Source organism: Otolemur garnettii, unplaced genomic scaffold (genome assembly GCF_000181295.1).
Source record: "Otolemur garnettii isolate 467f Iridium unplaced genomic scaffold, OtoGar3 scaffold00122, whole genome shotgun sequence".
Classification (NCBI taxonomy): domain Eukaryota; kingdom Metazoa; phylum Chordata; class Mammalia; order Primates; family Galagidae; genus Otolemur; species Otolemur garnettii.
In genome coordinates, this window is record NW_003852517.1 from 3507975 (window position 1) to 3522656 (window position 14682).

The 14682-nt window shown below is 39.5% G+C and overlaps 2 protein-coding genes across 2 annotated transcripts in view; one reads left to right on the plus strand and one right to left on the minus strand.

Annotated features, from left to right (window-relative positions):
* Positions 1-3153, minus strand: part of CCDC191 (coiled-coil domain containing 191) — an 86493-nt gene extending 83340 nt beyond the window's left edge. The window contains exons 1-2 of the mRNA XM_023517822.1: positions 2992-3153; positions 802-840 (exon numbers count right to left, since the gene is read on the minus strand). Of these exons, the coding sequence (XP_023373590.1) occupies positions 802-840; positions 2992-3081 (129 nt within the window). The 5' untranslated portion in view covers positions 3082-3153. The remainder of the gene's footprint in view (positions 1-801; positions 841-2991) is intronic.
* Positions 3154-3460: 307 nt separating this feature from the next.
* QTRT2 (queuine tRNA-ribosyltransferase accessory subunit 2) overlaps positions 3461-14682 on the plus strand; it is a 28419-nt gene continuing 17197 nt past the window's right edge. The window contains exons 1-4 of the mRNA XM_003797731.3: positions 3461-3481; positions 10191-10411; positions 11170-11225; positions 13744-13820. Coding sequence (XP_003797779.2) covers positions 10212-10411; positions 11170-11225; positions 13744-13820 — 333 coding nt within the window. The 5' untranslated portion in view covers positions 3461-3481; positions 10191-10211. The remainder of the gene's footprint in view (positions 3482-10190; positions 10412-11169; positions 11226-13743; positions 13821-14682) is intronic.

Below are 14682 nucleotides of genomic sequence, written 5' to 3' on the forward strand. Positions count from 1 at the left end.
TTTTTTTGGTTGCAGCCGTCATTGTTGTTTGGCGGGTCCGGGCTGGGGATTCGAACCCGTCACCCCAGGTGTACGTGGCTGGCGCCTTAGCCAGTTGAGCTATAGGCGCCGAGCCAAAGTTTCTGTTCTTAAAAGTTCACTGTTTTGTATTTGGTTCCATAGGTCATGTGTACAATCAGCATGGACTTCTGAGCCAAATAAGGACTTAATGATTTTTTCTTTCAAGATGAGAGATTTGAGGGGATAATAGAGAAAGAGCTACTGCAGAAGTTTTAGAGCAGCAGTTCTCAACCTTCCTACCACCATGGCCCTTTAATACAGTTCCTGTCATGACCCACAGGTTGAGAATCGATATTTTAGAGGAGTGATAAAAGAAATGATAAAAATCTACATCAAGATGGCTGAAAACTATATAAAAGAGGAAAATGGTAGAGAAAAAGTCAGCAGAATTTTAGTTTTTAGTTTGGTTTTAGTTAAATCTTCCCTTCTGGAACAGATCCAGATAGTAACTATCAGTGCCAAAAAGCCCTACTGGGCCTTGGCACTGGGAATCTCAATACTGACCTTCAAGCTAGACTTCCTAGATATTGAGGAGTGGTCTTCTCAGAGGTCAGCTTCCATGACAGTAGATCCATTTTAGTTGTCTTATAGGTGAGGCCTTCTGCAGTAGCCAGGAGGCCATCCCTGACTCCAACTAGATTAGCATCTCTCATTAGATCTTTAATTCTCCCATCAGCTTTATGTAAGTTCTTTATCCCCTACTGGACTACAAACTCTGTTTTAATTTCAAAATATCCTTACCTTAATCCAGGGTTCTACATTGTCAGGATCAAAAGGAGCCTGTGTGAAAAATACACACAGAATGTTAATATACAGCTTTATCATCTTTGCCATTTTAATCTATCCTAACTAAGCATGTGGAAAAGTTGGAAAGTTCAGCACTGATTAGCAATAATTGACATAATAATTAACTATAATACAATATGAAGCCTTTTCTGGGACATAGCCTGACTTTATATTTCTTGCCTGGGACCATCTTGAGATTCTGATTTAATTGGTCTAGAATAGGGCCCAAACATCATTTAAAGCTCCCCACAGTTAAGAGCCAAGATATAAAAACCCTGGTTAATTAGCCAAACAAGCACTGATTAGCCAGATTATCTAAGTAATCTTCTGCATGGAGAAGGGTATGTTCCTCCCTTTACTCTTCCAGAGAACCTATAGCAAGAGGCTTTCTTATCTTACCTGGATCAAGGATACTGTAAAAACCTGGGAGGGGGGGCAGATTGGGGTCTTGTTGTGTGCCACACCTTTTGGGGGCAAGACACGATTGCCAAGAGGGACTTTACATAACAAATGCAATCAGTGTAATCTGGTTTCTTGCACACTCAATGACTCCCCAATATAAAAAAAAAAAAACCTGGGGGGAGCATTAATCAATCTGACTTGTGTTTTACAAAGCAGAAAATGAGGTTGAAAACAAATTTCCACCCAAATCAGTCAGACATTAATCTGAAATTAGACATCAGATCATTAAGACATCTCCTTTCTTTACTCCCGGTAATATTAGAGAAGCTAGCAGAAGTTTCTCTAATATTCACTTAACAAATAGAGGTATTTGCTTCACTAAAAATCAGGTGGGTTTTAAAAATAAGTATCTAACCTAGCATACTAAGCACAGAGGTGGGAAAAGTATAATAACATTTCACATTCAAGCACCTTACAGATAACTAATTAATGCAGCTGTCCTGCTGAATAATTTTGTCACTGCAACAAAGAAAGAGCTCATCCTATTAAAACACAACTGAACTTCAAGGAGCTCGGTGTTTTTATCTTTTTTTCCCTTTAGGCAGTAACAATGAACACAAGCAGCAAAAATTCCTCCTTCTGGAGTCCTAAGAAATTGTCCCAGATTTTTACCTTTCATCATCAAGTCTATATCCTTAACCCATTTAGGATCCAATCTGTTATGAAACTGATGCATTGCAACAGGAACAGCCTCAGTTTCCAAGTCTCTCTAATGCTCTAGTCTGCACTCTCCAATATTGGGGGCAAAATATTTACCAGGTGCGATATGTCCACTGCATTTAGTTGGTAAATTCAGAATAAACTGCAAGAACAATTGCCTGAAGCCTTCACAAAGGCCACACATCTACAGAATACTTTCTAGAAAAGTGTAAGAGGGAAACAGCTGGTGAAATTGCTTTGAAGCTGAAAGCTGAGAAACTTCTCCATTTTGGTAATCTCACATTTAAAGCAATTTTTTTTTTTTTGGACTGTTAAAAAGGTAGCTTGTGGAAAGCACACACCGTGTGACTGTGACTTTGCACATGTCACTTACATATGTTTCAACTTTAAAATGGGGTTATCTGTTTTTTTCTTGTCTTCAGTTGCAATGCATCAAAAGGGGTAACAAATATGAAGATGGATCTAGTTTTTGAATGTTAGTTAAATTTAGAAATTCCCATGTGAATCAAGTATTACTATATTTAACATTCACTTGCACCCGAGTTCTTTTTAGATACTTTGTGTAAAACTGGATGGGCATAAACATAGGTAAAGCATTTAATGTGAAGACCTCTGGCGTTCAATAAAGATCCGTTCCTCAAGATTTGCTAAACAAAAAAGAGAAGAGAAGAGGAGAAATGTGTGGTAAGTCTTCAGAAAATTGCGGTTGGGGGATGCGTGTTCTTAAATTCCCTTCACCCTGATGGGCCTTAGCAGACTTTTCCTGTTTGAGAAAAGCTATGGATGGAAATAGTTCTTCCACGATGCTGCCCACAAAAGCCATAAGGTGCCCAGACCCCAAAGCTCCGAGAACCACTTCACTCAGGGCGATGCTGGCCCGGAGGCAGTCAAGGGAGGGGCATGTCAGGTAAGGACGCTGCTCTGAGGGAAAGGGAGGGAACACAGCAGGTGCCGCGGCAGGCTTCCGGACTGGGCAGTGTCTAGGGTAGGTCCCCGCCCCTCAAAGCTCCCGATCGGGATCACCTTGGGATTCGGCTTTCTCGTGAGCTGTTTCCAGCGATTCAGTCCCATCCTCTTTTTTGAGGAGGACCTTTCCTGGGTCGCCAGCGGCATTTTCCAGGTTCAGGCCCAGACTTCGAACAACGCTGCAACAACCACTCTTCTTCCCGGGCTGTTCCCGGATCACTCTGGGAGTTGTAGTCTCTCTGCCCGCAAAGAAAGCACGTGTACGACGCAGTCGGACCACCACTCCCAGCAGGCGTTGCGTGGGCAGATCGCGTTGGCTCAGTTACTATGGCCACGGCGGCGCTCCGGTGCCTCGCGGTCGCCGGGGTTGGCTTTGATCTCGCCCTAGACTGTTTTTGGCGCCCGGTGATGACGCAAGTGCTCCCTTATTGGCTCTGCAGTGGAGGCGGTGGTTTAGGGGATCAAGAATTCCGCAAGCCGGACACGTGGTAGTGAACTGTGAGGAGTTTGAGCTGTTTGAAGGGCCAAAGAGTTGGGCAGTTTGCAGGTAAGTACCCCCTTCCACCTGGTGTGGGAGCTGCCGGGGGTGGATGAGTTGCGTCGCGCCCAGACGCTTCCTGGTCGTGTTGCAGTAACACTGTTTTCCTACCTTGTTTCTCTTTCCTTTTTCTGGTTTCTGGTGGATCTTAGGCTCTGTTAAGTTCAGATTTTCCCAAATCGTGTGAGCGTAGCTGACATCTCTGAAAGTTAAGGGTCCCCTTTCGGCTGGCCTCTACTCAAAGGTTAAATTCTCAGGAAGAGTTTTTTCAGAACTGCCCAGAATACTTGGGAAGGTGGGACGGTCTCCCATCCCTGATCTAAGTGCTTAGCGAGGTCTGGGGCCCCAAGATGGCCCATTCAGCGAAGATAAATCTAACTTTATTGGCTGAGCCTAGATGTTTCCAGGGAGAATCCACTCAGGGAGACTGTATGGGCTTGTAAAGTAAACTAGAGATTTATAGCGGGAGCTTTGGGCCCAGCTACTTTATAGCTGTATGAGTATAGGCAACTTGTTTAATAACTCTTGAGAAAACTAAATTTTCTCATTGGCAAAATGGGGGGAGGATAATATCTAAATCATTGGGGGTATTGTAATGATGAAATATCAATGTATGTAAAGCATTCTGACAGGCTATGTATTCCAAAGTTGACTTGAATTTGAAAGTGAGGTCAGGAAAGCCGTATCCTCAGACTGTTGTAGAACCACCTCTGTAACTTAAGTGTCCATCATAAAGGGGATGGTTGAATAGGCTGTGTTAGTACACACTATGTAGTATCATAGAGTAGTTCTTTTAAAAGGATAAATTAGTTCTATGTTTCTTCTTTATTAAAAATACTAATTGTGTATTCCTGAGAGAAAGGCAAATTGCAGAGAAGTGTATATAGTTATAATATGTTTCCATTTTTGTAAAAGCAAACCATGGCACCAAGCACCCCCTCTTATATTCAGTATGTTTAAATACTTGTATGAGTGTGGAGAAAGGTTGTGGAAGCGGGGAGGATGAAGCAGAGGAAAGAGAAAGGGTAAAGAACAACAAGAACAAGGTAGCAAAGTGGAAAGTGGTTATAAAGTTATATCTTAATATTACAGCTAATATGTAAACATTGCCTGTGTTCGTGGACAAGATGGAACTTCTAATAAACTACTACTAGCCTATTAGAGTACAATTTTTTTTTTTTTTTTTGAGGCAGTGTTTCACTCTGTTTCCCAAGCTAGAATGCCATGGTGTCAGCCTACCTCACAGCTCACAGCAACTTCAAACTCCTGGGTTCAAGCTATCCTCCTGTCTCAGCCTCCCAAATAGCCCAAACTACAGGTGTCTCCCACAATGCTCAGCTAACTTTTCTATCTTTAATAGAGACAGAGTCTAGCATTTGCTTAGATTGGTTTTGAATTCTTGAGCTAAAGCAATCCTCCTGCCTCGGCCTCCCAGAGTGCTAGCTAGGATTATAGTCATGAGCCACCATGCCAAGCCCATATTTTCTATTTTTGATGTACTTTTTGGTTTGTTTTCCTCATTTTTCCCTTTTATTGGATTAATCAAGTTTTACTTATCTTCCTCCATCCCTCTCCAATAGGTTTAGAAATTATACATTCATCTTTTAATGGTTACTTCTGGACTTTTAACATACATACTTTAAGTTTAACATTATTCAGTGTCTCTCTCCACCTACCATATAGAGTAAGGATTTCATAATAACTCTACCCTTTGAAAAGTCTTCTTCTGTTACTGTTTTTTAGGATTTTAGTATTTCTGTGTCATTTGTGAATCAGCACAGTGTACCATATTGTTTAGAATTCCTTCAGACTTTTTTCTATGCTTAGATAAGCTTTATAGATAGAGTGTGAATGTTGGGTGGGAGGGTGGGGGTAGAGATGTAGATACGTACTTACAAATATAGTTTTCTTTTCACACACAAAAAATGTGATCACTCAAACTTGCTCTTTTCCCTTAGGAAATTTGGACATTTCCTTTAGTGTATGTAGAGAATCCATCTAAGAAATATCAAAAAATTCTTCCTTTCCTGATAGATGAGAGGTGGGGGTTGAAGGTGGTACTACAGGAGTTAGGACAGGTGCAGTGTTGCCAGGAGGGCAGGGAATCTTTGTTAGTCCTCATAAAGGTACACATTCACTGACAGATTATCATTTGTCCTTATAGTCTAATGGTTTTTCCTTAAGATTTTTCTAGGAACTCCATCTGTAGAAGTGAAGTGTAAATTTTTGGATATTTAAAGAAGTGCAACACCAAAAATAATAGATGAGACCCACAGCAAGTGAAAGGGGAAAGGAAGATGATAAAGGCAAATAAAATCAGTTGATATTTTGGAGACTATTGATCTGTATTGACAGTTGATGGAGACAACTCCTATGTGACTAATGGGCAGAGAGGACGTACAGTGTGGATACACTGGACAAAGGGATGACCCATATCTGGGGGGATGGAATAGGACAGCTTTTATTCTATCATGCTACTGAGAAGGGCATGCAATTTCAAGCTTATAAGTTGTTTTTGGATTTTTCCATTTAATATTTTTGGACCTTGAATGACATCAGGTAACTGAAACCACAGAAAGCAAAACTGTGAATGGGGACTATAGTATTAAGAGTACCAGTGCTTTTCCTTTAGTTGACTTTATGTGCAAGAAATAATATGACTTATTTCTATTCTGATTTTATGAGTATGCAGCATATTTGGGTTCCTGCATGGCATTCTGCAGGGCAAAAATGCACTGATTGGTCTACTTTCCTTTTTTTGAATAATAATTATGCAGTTTGATTTTGTTGCTTAGTGTCAGAGGTGAGTTGGTTTGAGCCTGAACCAGAGAACCAGAGTGATGGATTTTTGCTGTGTGTATGTACAAGATCAGGCTCAGAGCTTGCCAGGCTACAGCCTAGCAGCCCTTTGAGGGAATAGCAGTGGCTATACATGTATGTCATTCTGTTGGCATAGGTCAGAGGGCTTGAGAATTCCTTTTTTTTTTTTGGAGATAGAGTCTTGTTCTGTTGTCCTGGCTAGTGTGCAGTAAACTCCTGGGCTCAAGCAACCTTCCTGCCTTAACCTCTGGAGTATCTATAGCTATAGGCATGTACCACCATGCCCAGCCTATTTTTTCTATTTTTGGTAGAGATGAGAGGCGGGTAGGGAGGATATTTCACTTTTGCTCAGGCTGGTCTTAAGCTCCTAACCTCAAGTAATCCTTCTGCCTCAGCCTCCCAGAATGCTAGGATTATAGGTATGAGCCGCTGCAACTAGCCGGGAGTTACTTTTCCTATGACTTTACACAGTGTGTTCAGGGTGTGTGTGTGGGGGGGGGATATTTCACAGATTTCATATATAATTTTGAAACTTTTTCTCTTGCTTTGAGTGGCCATGGTTGCTGTAGGTTATTCTAAAAATAAGAAAAAAAATGTCAGAATGCATCTTATGGCATGTTAGATTTACTCTCTTTTAAAAGGCATAATATAAAAAGAACATAGGCCTTCTTGCATGAGGCCTGGGTTCTAGACCAAGCCTCTAATTAATCTTGCTGAGCCTCAGATTCGGTCTCTGATTGTAATGGTGGAACTCTGGAAACCACATTCAGCATTTCTAAGGTCTAATGGCAATCACACATACTGGGATGTTAAGTACAGCTTTAGTAAGCATTGAGTTTGTCGTTTTTTACCTGGAACTGAGGCAACTCAGCATGGAAAAGCAGATTATCTCTTGTTTATCAGAAGCTCCGTCAGTCATGGATGTCATGTATGAATACACTGCAGAAATGAGAGCAGAGGTTTGGTGGGGAGAGATAATAAGTGTTGGTAACATTCTAGAATCCTAAACTTCATCTTCAAAAGTATTAGTTTTACTATATGAAGGCTCTGCCTACCTTATTTTATTATTATTATTTTTTGTTTCTAGTTAATGTGAGAGTACCAACAACCAGGTCACAATATTGGCATTTGTTAGGTAGATACCCTCTTGTAATTATGTCTCACATTCAAAAAGTGTGTCATAAACCCCTACATTGTGCTCACTACCCAAACTCCCACACCTCTGCCTCCTCTCGCTCCAACTTGAATTGAGTTTTTCTCCTATGGGGATATGAATTAGATCATCTGTGGTCTGCTTACCTCGATATGAATTTAATTTAAAAAAATACAGCTCTGGCAGCACCTGTAGCTCAGTGGGTAGGGTGCTGGCCTCATGTACCCAGGGTGGCTGGTTTGAACCCCGCCCTGGCCAAATGCAAACAAAAAAATAGCCAGGCATTGTGGCGGGTGCCTGTAGTCCCAGCTACTCAGGAGGCTGAGGCAAGAGAATCACCTAAGCCCAGGAGTTGGAGGTTGCTGTGAGCTGTGATGCCACAGCACTGTACTGAGGGCAATAAAGTGAGACTCTATTTCAAAAAATAAATAAATAAATAAATAAATAATACAGCTCATATGTGTACTTTTCTAGGACTTTCTATAGTATGTTCAGAAGTGGGGGGGCATTTCACATATAATTACTTTCCTTACACAGCTTGGACAAGACAGAATTTTTGGAATAAGGAGAGGTGCCAGCAAGTTCATGTCTCCAGCTCTTTCTGGGGTAGCTCCAGACAATACAATTTCCTCTAGTCTCATCTGTGTGAGGGTAGGAATTGTTTAAGTTATTTCAGTTTTAAAAGTCTTGGTCCATTGTATTTTCATTAAGTTTTTATTTATATATCAAAAATATAGTGTTCCATATTGGTTGATTTTAGTATTCAGTCAGAATAACAGGTGTTGATGCATTAGCTTCGAAGTTCATTTCTTATTTTTGTGCTTCACTGGCCCTGCCACAATTCTCCAGAACCACTCAGATTGCAAAATACTGTCTTTAATCTTGCTTAAGAGGTCTGTTGGATTAAAATATAAAAAATATTTTTATCACTTGAGATCACTATATCTGATAAATAAGTAAGGAATATGATTCTTCTTTTATGTTTTCTAGATTATATTTTTGTTAGCCTGTAATTGTGTTTTTCTAATTTTTTTAAAAATAAACTTTCTTCTTTTGGCAGTTTTAATGTGTGACAACCATGAATCAAATAGCTTTTATACTATTTTTGTTAAAATATAATACAACTTTTTTCCTTTAACAGTCTCCATTTCTGTGGGTTCTAATAACTTTCGTTTTTATGTTTCTATCCTTGTGATAATTTGAAATAATGTTATAGTCATAGAAAATTGACCAGGCTTTCCTCTAACAGTTATATTAGTTTACATATTAATAATTCATGTTTAACATGAAATCTCTTATCAGACCATATAGAAAGTAGTTATTCTTATCTAACAACTATACTGGTGATTTTATTTAAATATAAGAATTTATGTTGTTTGGGCTTGGTGACTCACGCCTGTAATCCTAGCAATGTGGGAGGCTGTGGTGGTAGATTGCTTGAGCTCAGGATTGGAGACCAGCCTGAGCAAGACCGAGACCCTGTCTCTACTAAAAAAATAGAAAAACTGAGGCAAGAGGATCTCTGCAAGGGTCTGAGGTTGCTGTGAACTGTGATACTATGGCAGTCTACCCAGGGCAAAAGAGTGAGATTTTGTCTCAAAAATAAAAAGAATTCATGTCTCCCAGAAAAGCAATTTTTGCATGTCTGAATATTTTTAACTAATGATAGATAAGCCTTATTTGTTTGGCAGCATCTTAATAAATGGTTGACTTTCAGAGAATGGTGTAGTATACTGCTTAAAAGCAGACTCTAAGGCTGGAGTCTGTTAGATAGCTGGAATAATTTGTCAACTAATAAAACTGGGCCTGGCTCAAGAATTCCAGAGGAATGGTACTTGCTGTAGAGATGTAATGAAGTATTTTTGTGTTAATAAAATGTTGGTATGTCTGGTGACATTTTGCAAATGATCTGCCATGCATACTTATTAAGTTCTGTGGTGCATTTTGAAAGTGGAACTCAGTATTTTGTTTCACTGAATACTAAATTATTTAAGAGCATCCAACAAATAATTGATGTTTTCTGATTTGTTTCTTTGTTGTTATCGATCGAAATTGGAAGGTACCTATATCTTTATTTTTTCTTTACACAAATATTTGTCTTTCTCAATTATAGAAGTAATGACAAATTGCTTATAGATCTCATGTATATTACATAGTTTCTCAACCATCTGGATGCCACGTAAGAACAAATTGGAAAATAATCCTACCTCAGAGATGATCTCTGTTCATCTTTTATTGTGTATTCTTCCACCAAAATGCTATTTTGAAACTGTTTTCTTCACTTGTCTTAACAACATTGTTGGGGAAAATTGCTATATTGCAATTGTATGAATTAACTGTATTCTCTTAAATTAGAGAAGGAAAAAATTAATCAGTATGGCCTGAGCAGTGTGACTGTTCTGTATATATCTTTTCAAGACTGAGAGTAAGCCTAGGCTTCCTGGTGTCCTTTTCATGATTAGTCTTCATACTTCTGTCCTCTGATTTGTTTGGTTTTCATCAGCTCAGACAAAAATTCCATTCAACTTAAAAGTAGTTGATGTCATCAACTGGAACCTTGGAGGAGGTATCTGATTTTCTCTGTGTCTTCCCATTCTCCTCTTCTTGACATCTTAGACAGTTGTGGACTGGAAGTAGTAATGAACGTGCTTTCATTTATTTTTCTGTAGGTTGCTTTCTTTGCAAAATGCTTAACCTTTAGATGTTGTGAAGCTCCTTCTAAACTTAATGTCCTTTTCTTGTCAGGACCGAGAGGAATCCCTTAGGATGAAGCTGAATCTTACTAAGGTAGTTAATGGCTGTCGCCTGGGTAAAATAAAAAACCTGGGCAAAACGGGCAACCACACCATCGACATTCCAGGTTGCCTTCTGTACACCAAGACTGGCTCTGCCCCACACCTCACCCATCAAACGCTGCATAATATTCACGCGCTTCCTGCCATGGCTCAGCTTACACTGTCATCACTGTAAGTGTTAGAACCTGTCATTCAAGTATCGACTCCAGCAGCAGCTTAGTTATGTTACTTGGGTACAACAAAGAGAAAGATTTCTTTTGCTCATATGTATAATTTGTAGATTTTCAGAATGAAATCAGAAGAAAAACATCAGATGTGATACATCCTCTGGCTATAATCTGGAAGCCATGGCGAGACCTATCTATTAGAGGTGCTTTACTTTTCCTCCAAATGTGCAGTCCCAGGCTGGTCTCATTGCCACTGTACCCAAGATTGACAGGGCAGGGAATCCTCTGTGAGAGCTAAACTTGGAGTTCTGGGGCTATCATGCACCAGTCTCAAAATTTTTTCTGCGTCTGCACATGTACTTGCTAATACTCCTTTATGGAAGCATAACTAATGAAGTTAGATCATTTTATGCAGTGTACATACTGACCTTATATGTAATTGAACAGGCTGCTATATGGCTAAATAAGTCTGCAGTATTGTGTTAAATAATAGTGATTTTAAAGTGGTAAGAGGAAAAAGAAAATCCAAGCAGCTGATCTCTGCCAGTTTATCTTCTCACAGAACCACTTTTAAATTGAAGACTTTTATTGTGGTTAATGAACCTCACCTTGTTACTTTTAGATAATAGTGTACTTGTTATTCAAGATTGCATTTACTATCACATAGTTTATTTGGGCGAGGAGAAGGGCTCCAGTTGTTGTATGGAGTTATCTGTAGAATAATTCATTATTTTGTTATATATTTTTTTATTTTGTTTATAGGGCAGAACATCATGAAGTCTTGGCAGAATATAAAGAAGGAGTTGGAAAGTTTATAGGTAAAAATTGATTAAGTATTTGTATATGCTTTGTGATGTGTTAATCTGAAGCTCAGAGGTGCTGTTGACTAAAAGATCAACTTTCTTTTTTTTTTTTGAGACAGAGACTCAAGCTGTCCCCCTGGGTAGAGTGCTTTGGCATCACAGCTCACAGCAACCTCCAACTCCTGGGCTCACGCGAGTCTCCTGCCTTAGCCTCCTGCCTTAGCTACTTAGTCCCAAGTAGCTGGGACCACAGGCACCCGCCACAATGCCCAGCTATTTTTTGGTTGCAGCTGTCATTGTTGTTTGGTGGGCCAGGGCTGGATTCGAACCTGCTACCTTAGGTGTATGTGGCTGGCGCTTTAGCCACTTGAGCCACAGGCGCCAAGCCTGAAAGATCAACTTTCATTCGTACATTTATTTGTTCATTATTTTAATGAGCATTTTTTTAACATCTAAGAACCTGACATTGGGGATACATAGTTGAATAGGAAACAGTTACTGCTCTCATGGAAGTTGGAGTCCAGCTAACGTAAAGAGAAATGGGTAATTTTAGTAGGAATATAGGAATTGCTTTGTGAGATTAGGGATATGTACATATATCATGATAGGCCAGAGTCAGGAACATAAAACCTGCTCTGCAGCTTGGTGTCTGTAGCTCAGTGGCTAGAATGCCAGCCATATACACCAGAGTTGGTGGGTTCGAATCCAGCCTGGGCCTGCCAAACAACAATGACAACTACAACAACAAAATAGCCAGGTGGGCTATTAGTTGTGGCGGTGCCTATAGTCCCAGCTACTTGGGAGGCTGAGACAAGAGAATTGTTTAAGCCCAAGAGTTTGAGGTTGCTGTGAGCTGTGATGCCATGACACTCTACCCGGGCAACAGCTTGAGACTCTGTGTGTCAAATAAAAAAAACAAAAAAAAACCTGCTCTGAGGTATATGTGGAAGGTGTTAAATAAAGAAAGGATTCTTGAGGGAGAAGATGAGGGATCATCTTAGCTGAGTCAAAGAAGAGCAAGTTTTAGCCAGTCAGAAGCAGAAACAGCAGGTGGTAGTACCCAGGTGCTGGGCAGACACACTCCAGGGAATGCACAAAGACCTGGAGGTGTGAGATCCAAAACATTCTCATTATGCTTAAGCCTCAAACATACAGGGAAGATGAACAGTTTATATACAGCTATATTCTGATATGTTGATAGTATCTTTTGTTCCAGAAGTAGGATTTTATATGCAGATGTATGTGTCCGTTTATTTATAGGAATAGCTTAGCAGTAACAGCTAGAGAACCAGTTCTTTTTTTGTTTTAGAAACAGAGTCTCACTTTATCGCCCTCAGTAGAGTGCTGTGGCATCACAGCTCACAGCAACTTCCAACTCTTGGGCTTAAGCAATTCTCTTGCCTCAGCCTCTCAAGTAGCTGGGACTACAGGTACCTGCCACAACATCCGGCTATTTTTTTTTGTTGCAGTTGCCATTGTTGTTTATTTGGCCCAGGCCTAGTTCAAACCTGCCAGCCTCAGTGTATGTGGCTGACACTGCAATCACTGTTCTACAGGCGCAGAGCCGAGAACCAGTTCTTCTGTAGACCATTTTCTACTGAACTTTTTCCTCAATATCTAGGACTCATTTATGTGAATGAAAATTCTGTTTCTGTTGGTCATTAACTCCTCTACTTCTGAGGGCTACTGCATGATGATTTTTTGGTTATCATAAGGCCTTGTATTTCAGCAGAGGAATTTATGTAATACGATTCTTTTTGATCTGAGGCCAATTTTAATACTACAGCTTAAAAGTATACAAGTATATAGTTAAGGGAAAATAATATAAGCTTTCTAGAGATAATTATAATAATTAAAATTGGAGAAATAAGATGAATAAATGCAGAGATTTTTAGCATTCTTGTTTATTTTTCTCTTTTTCAGTGGAATCTTGTTTTTCTTTTTCTTATGGAAATGTGGTATATACTTGACCCTGGCATATATGTTTTACTAAACATTTTTTGTTGTTTTTTAAAATGTTTATCTTTTTGACTAAGGAACTTAAGAAATTGTCATCTTGAATCGATGAAATTTACTAAGAATGAGATCCCTCTGCAGTATTCTACACTTTCTCTATCATTCTGTCATTAGGGACTCATGATATTATTAATGAGATCACCTTATGACCATATCAATTTTCATCTTTCCATGAACTAGTTCCCCTTGGATGGTGCTTAGAATAAGCATACTTGATAGTAAATTCTTTAAATCAAATCAAGTGGGATCAGCATGTCACTAAATACTGTCATTGTATCTCATATTCTAAGATTAGATGTGAACATTTAAATTTAGGTTTTTTTAGATTAGTAGGTTTCAGAGTAATCTTTTCATTCATATGGATAGGCCTCCTATAGTTCCAAGACCAGATACCAACTCTTTACTGTCTTTAGAGTTGCTTTATTCAGCAGTACATATTGTGTGCTATTCACTGTCTCATTGTCTGGTACAGTGTTGTTGCTGATACTTTCAAGGCTTCTTTTCTGTGTTTACACAGGCATGCCAGAGTCACTCTTGTACTGCTCCCTACACGATCCAGTCAGTCCTTGTCCAGCTGGTTATGTAACAAACAAGGTATGTTTTCAGGACTTCAGGGCTGCATCTTTGTCCCAAAAGTCCACCTGTTGTATCCCTTAGATGCTGGGATCCCACTGTCTGGGATGGTCCTTTTATGTCTTCTCCTTATTTCTATGATTATAGTGGGACAGGATGATTTATAAAAGGATGAAATTGTTGTATCATCATTGTTGCAAAAAATTTGAGGGTGGTGGAGAGTCAAGTATATCCCCAAAACAGAAATTGCTATGATACGAAAAACAATTTTAACAACTTCAGGAAGAGTGGAGAAAGTTGCTAGGGATGATCACATCTACTACTGTGTAAAGTAGAACCACAATATAATACTGCCTACTGGTAGAATAGAATTTGAAAAAGTGGGCTCTACAGGCAGAGATTTTATCTAGTGAAGAACAGTGTCAAAAGGACTTCATTACCCTGTCTCTAAAAATAGCTGGATGTTGTGGTGAGCACCTATAGTCCCAGCTACTAGGGAGGCTGGGACAAGAAAATCGCCTAAGCCCAAGACTTTGAGGTTGCTGTGAGCTATGATGCCATGGCATTCTACCAAGGATGGCAAAGTCTCAAAAAAAAAATAAAAGGACTTCATTAAAAGTTTTTATCTGAGAGGTGGCTGCATTGGCGGTATCCCTGGGGCCAGCATCCTGGCAAGGCTTCAGTGTGCACTGCTGCTTTACAAATGCACTTGTTCTGCCCTCACTTTATTAATGTCAGCAATGCTCATTAATGGTACCTAAGAACACTATTTTCAGTTATTCTGTTTTAAGCCTTTTATTTTGTAATTTGAATTCTTTTTTTTTTTTTTTGAGACAGAGCCTCAAGCTTTCCCCCTGGGTAGAGTGCTGTGGCATCACAGCTT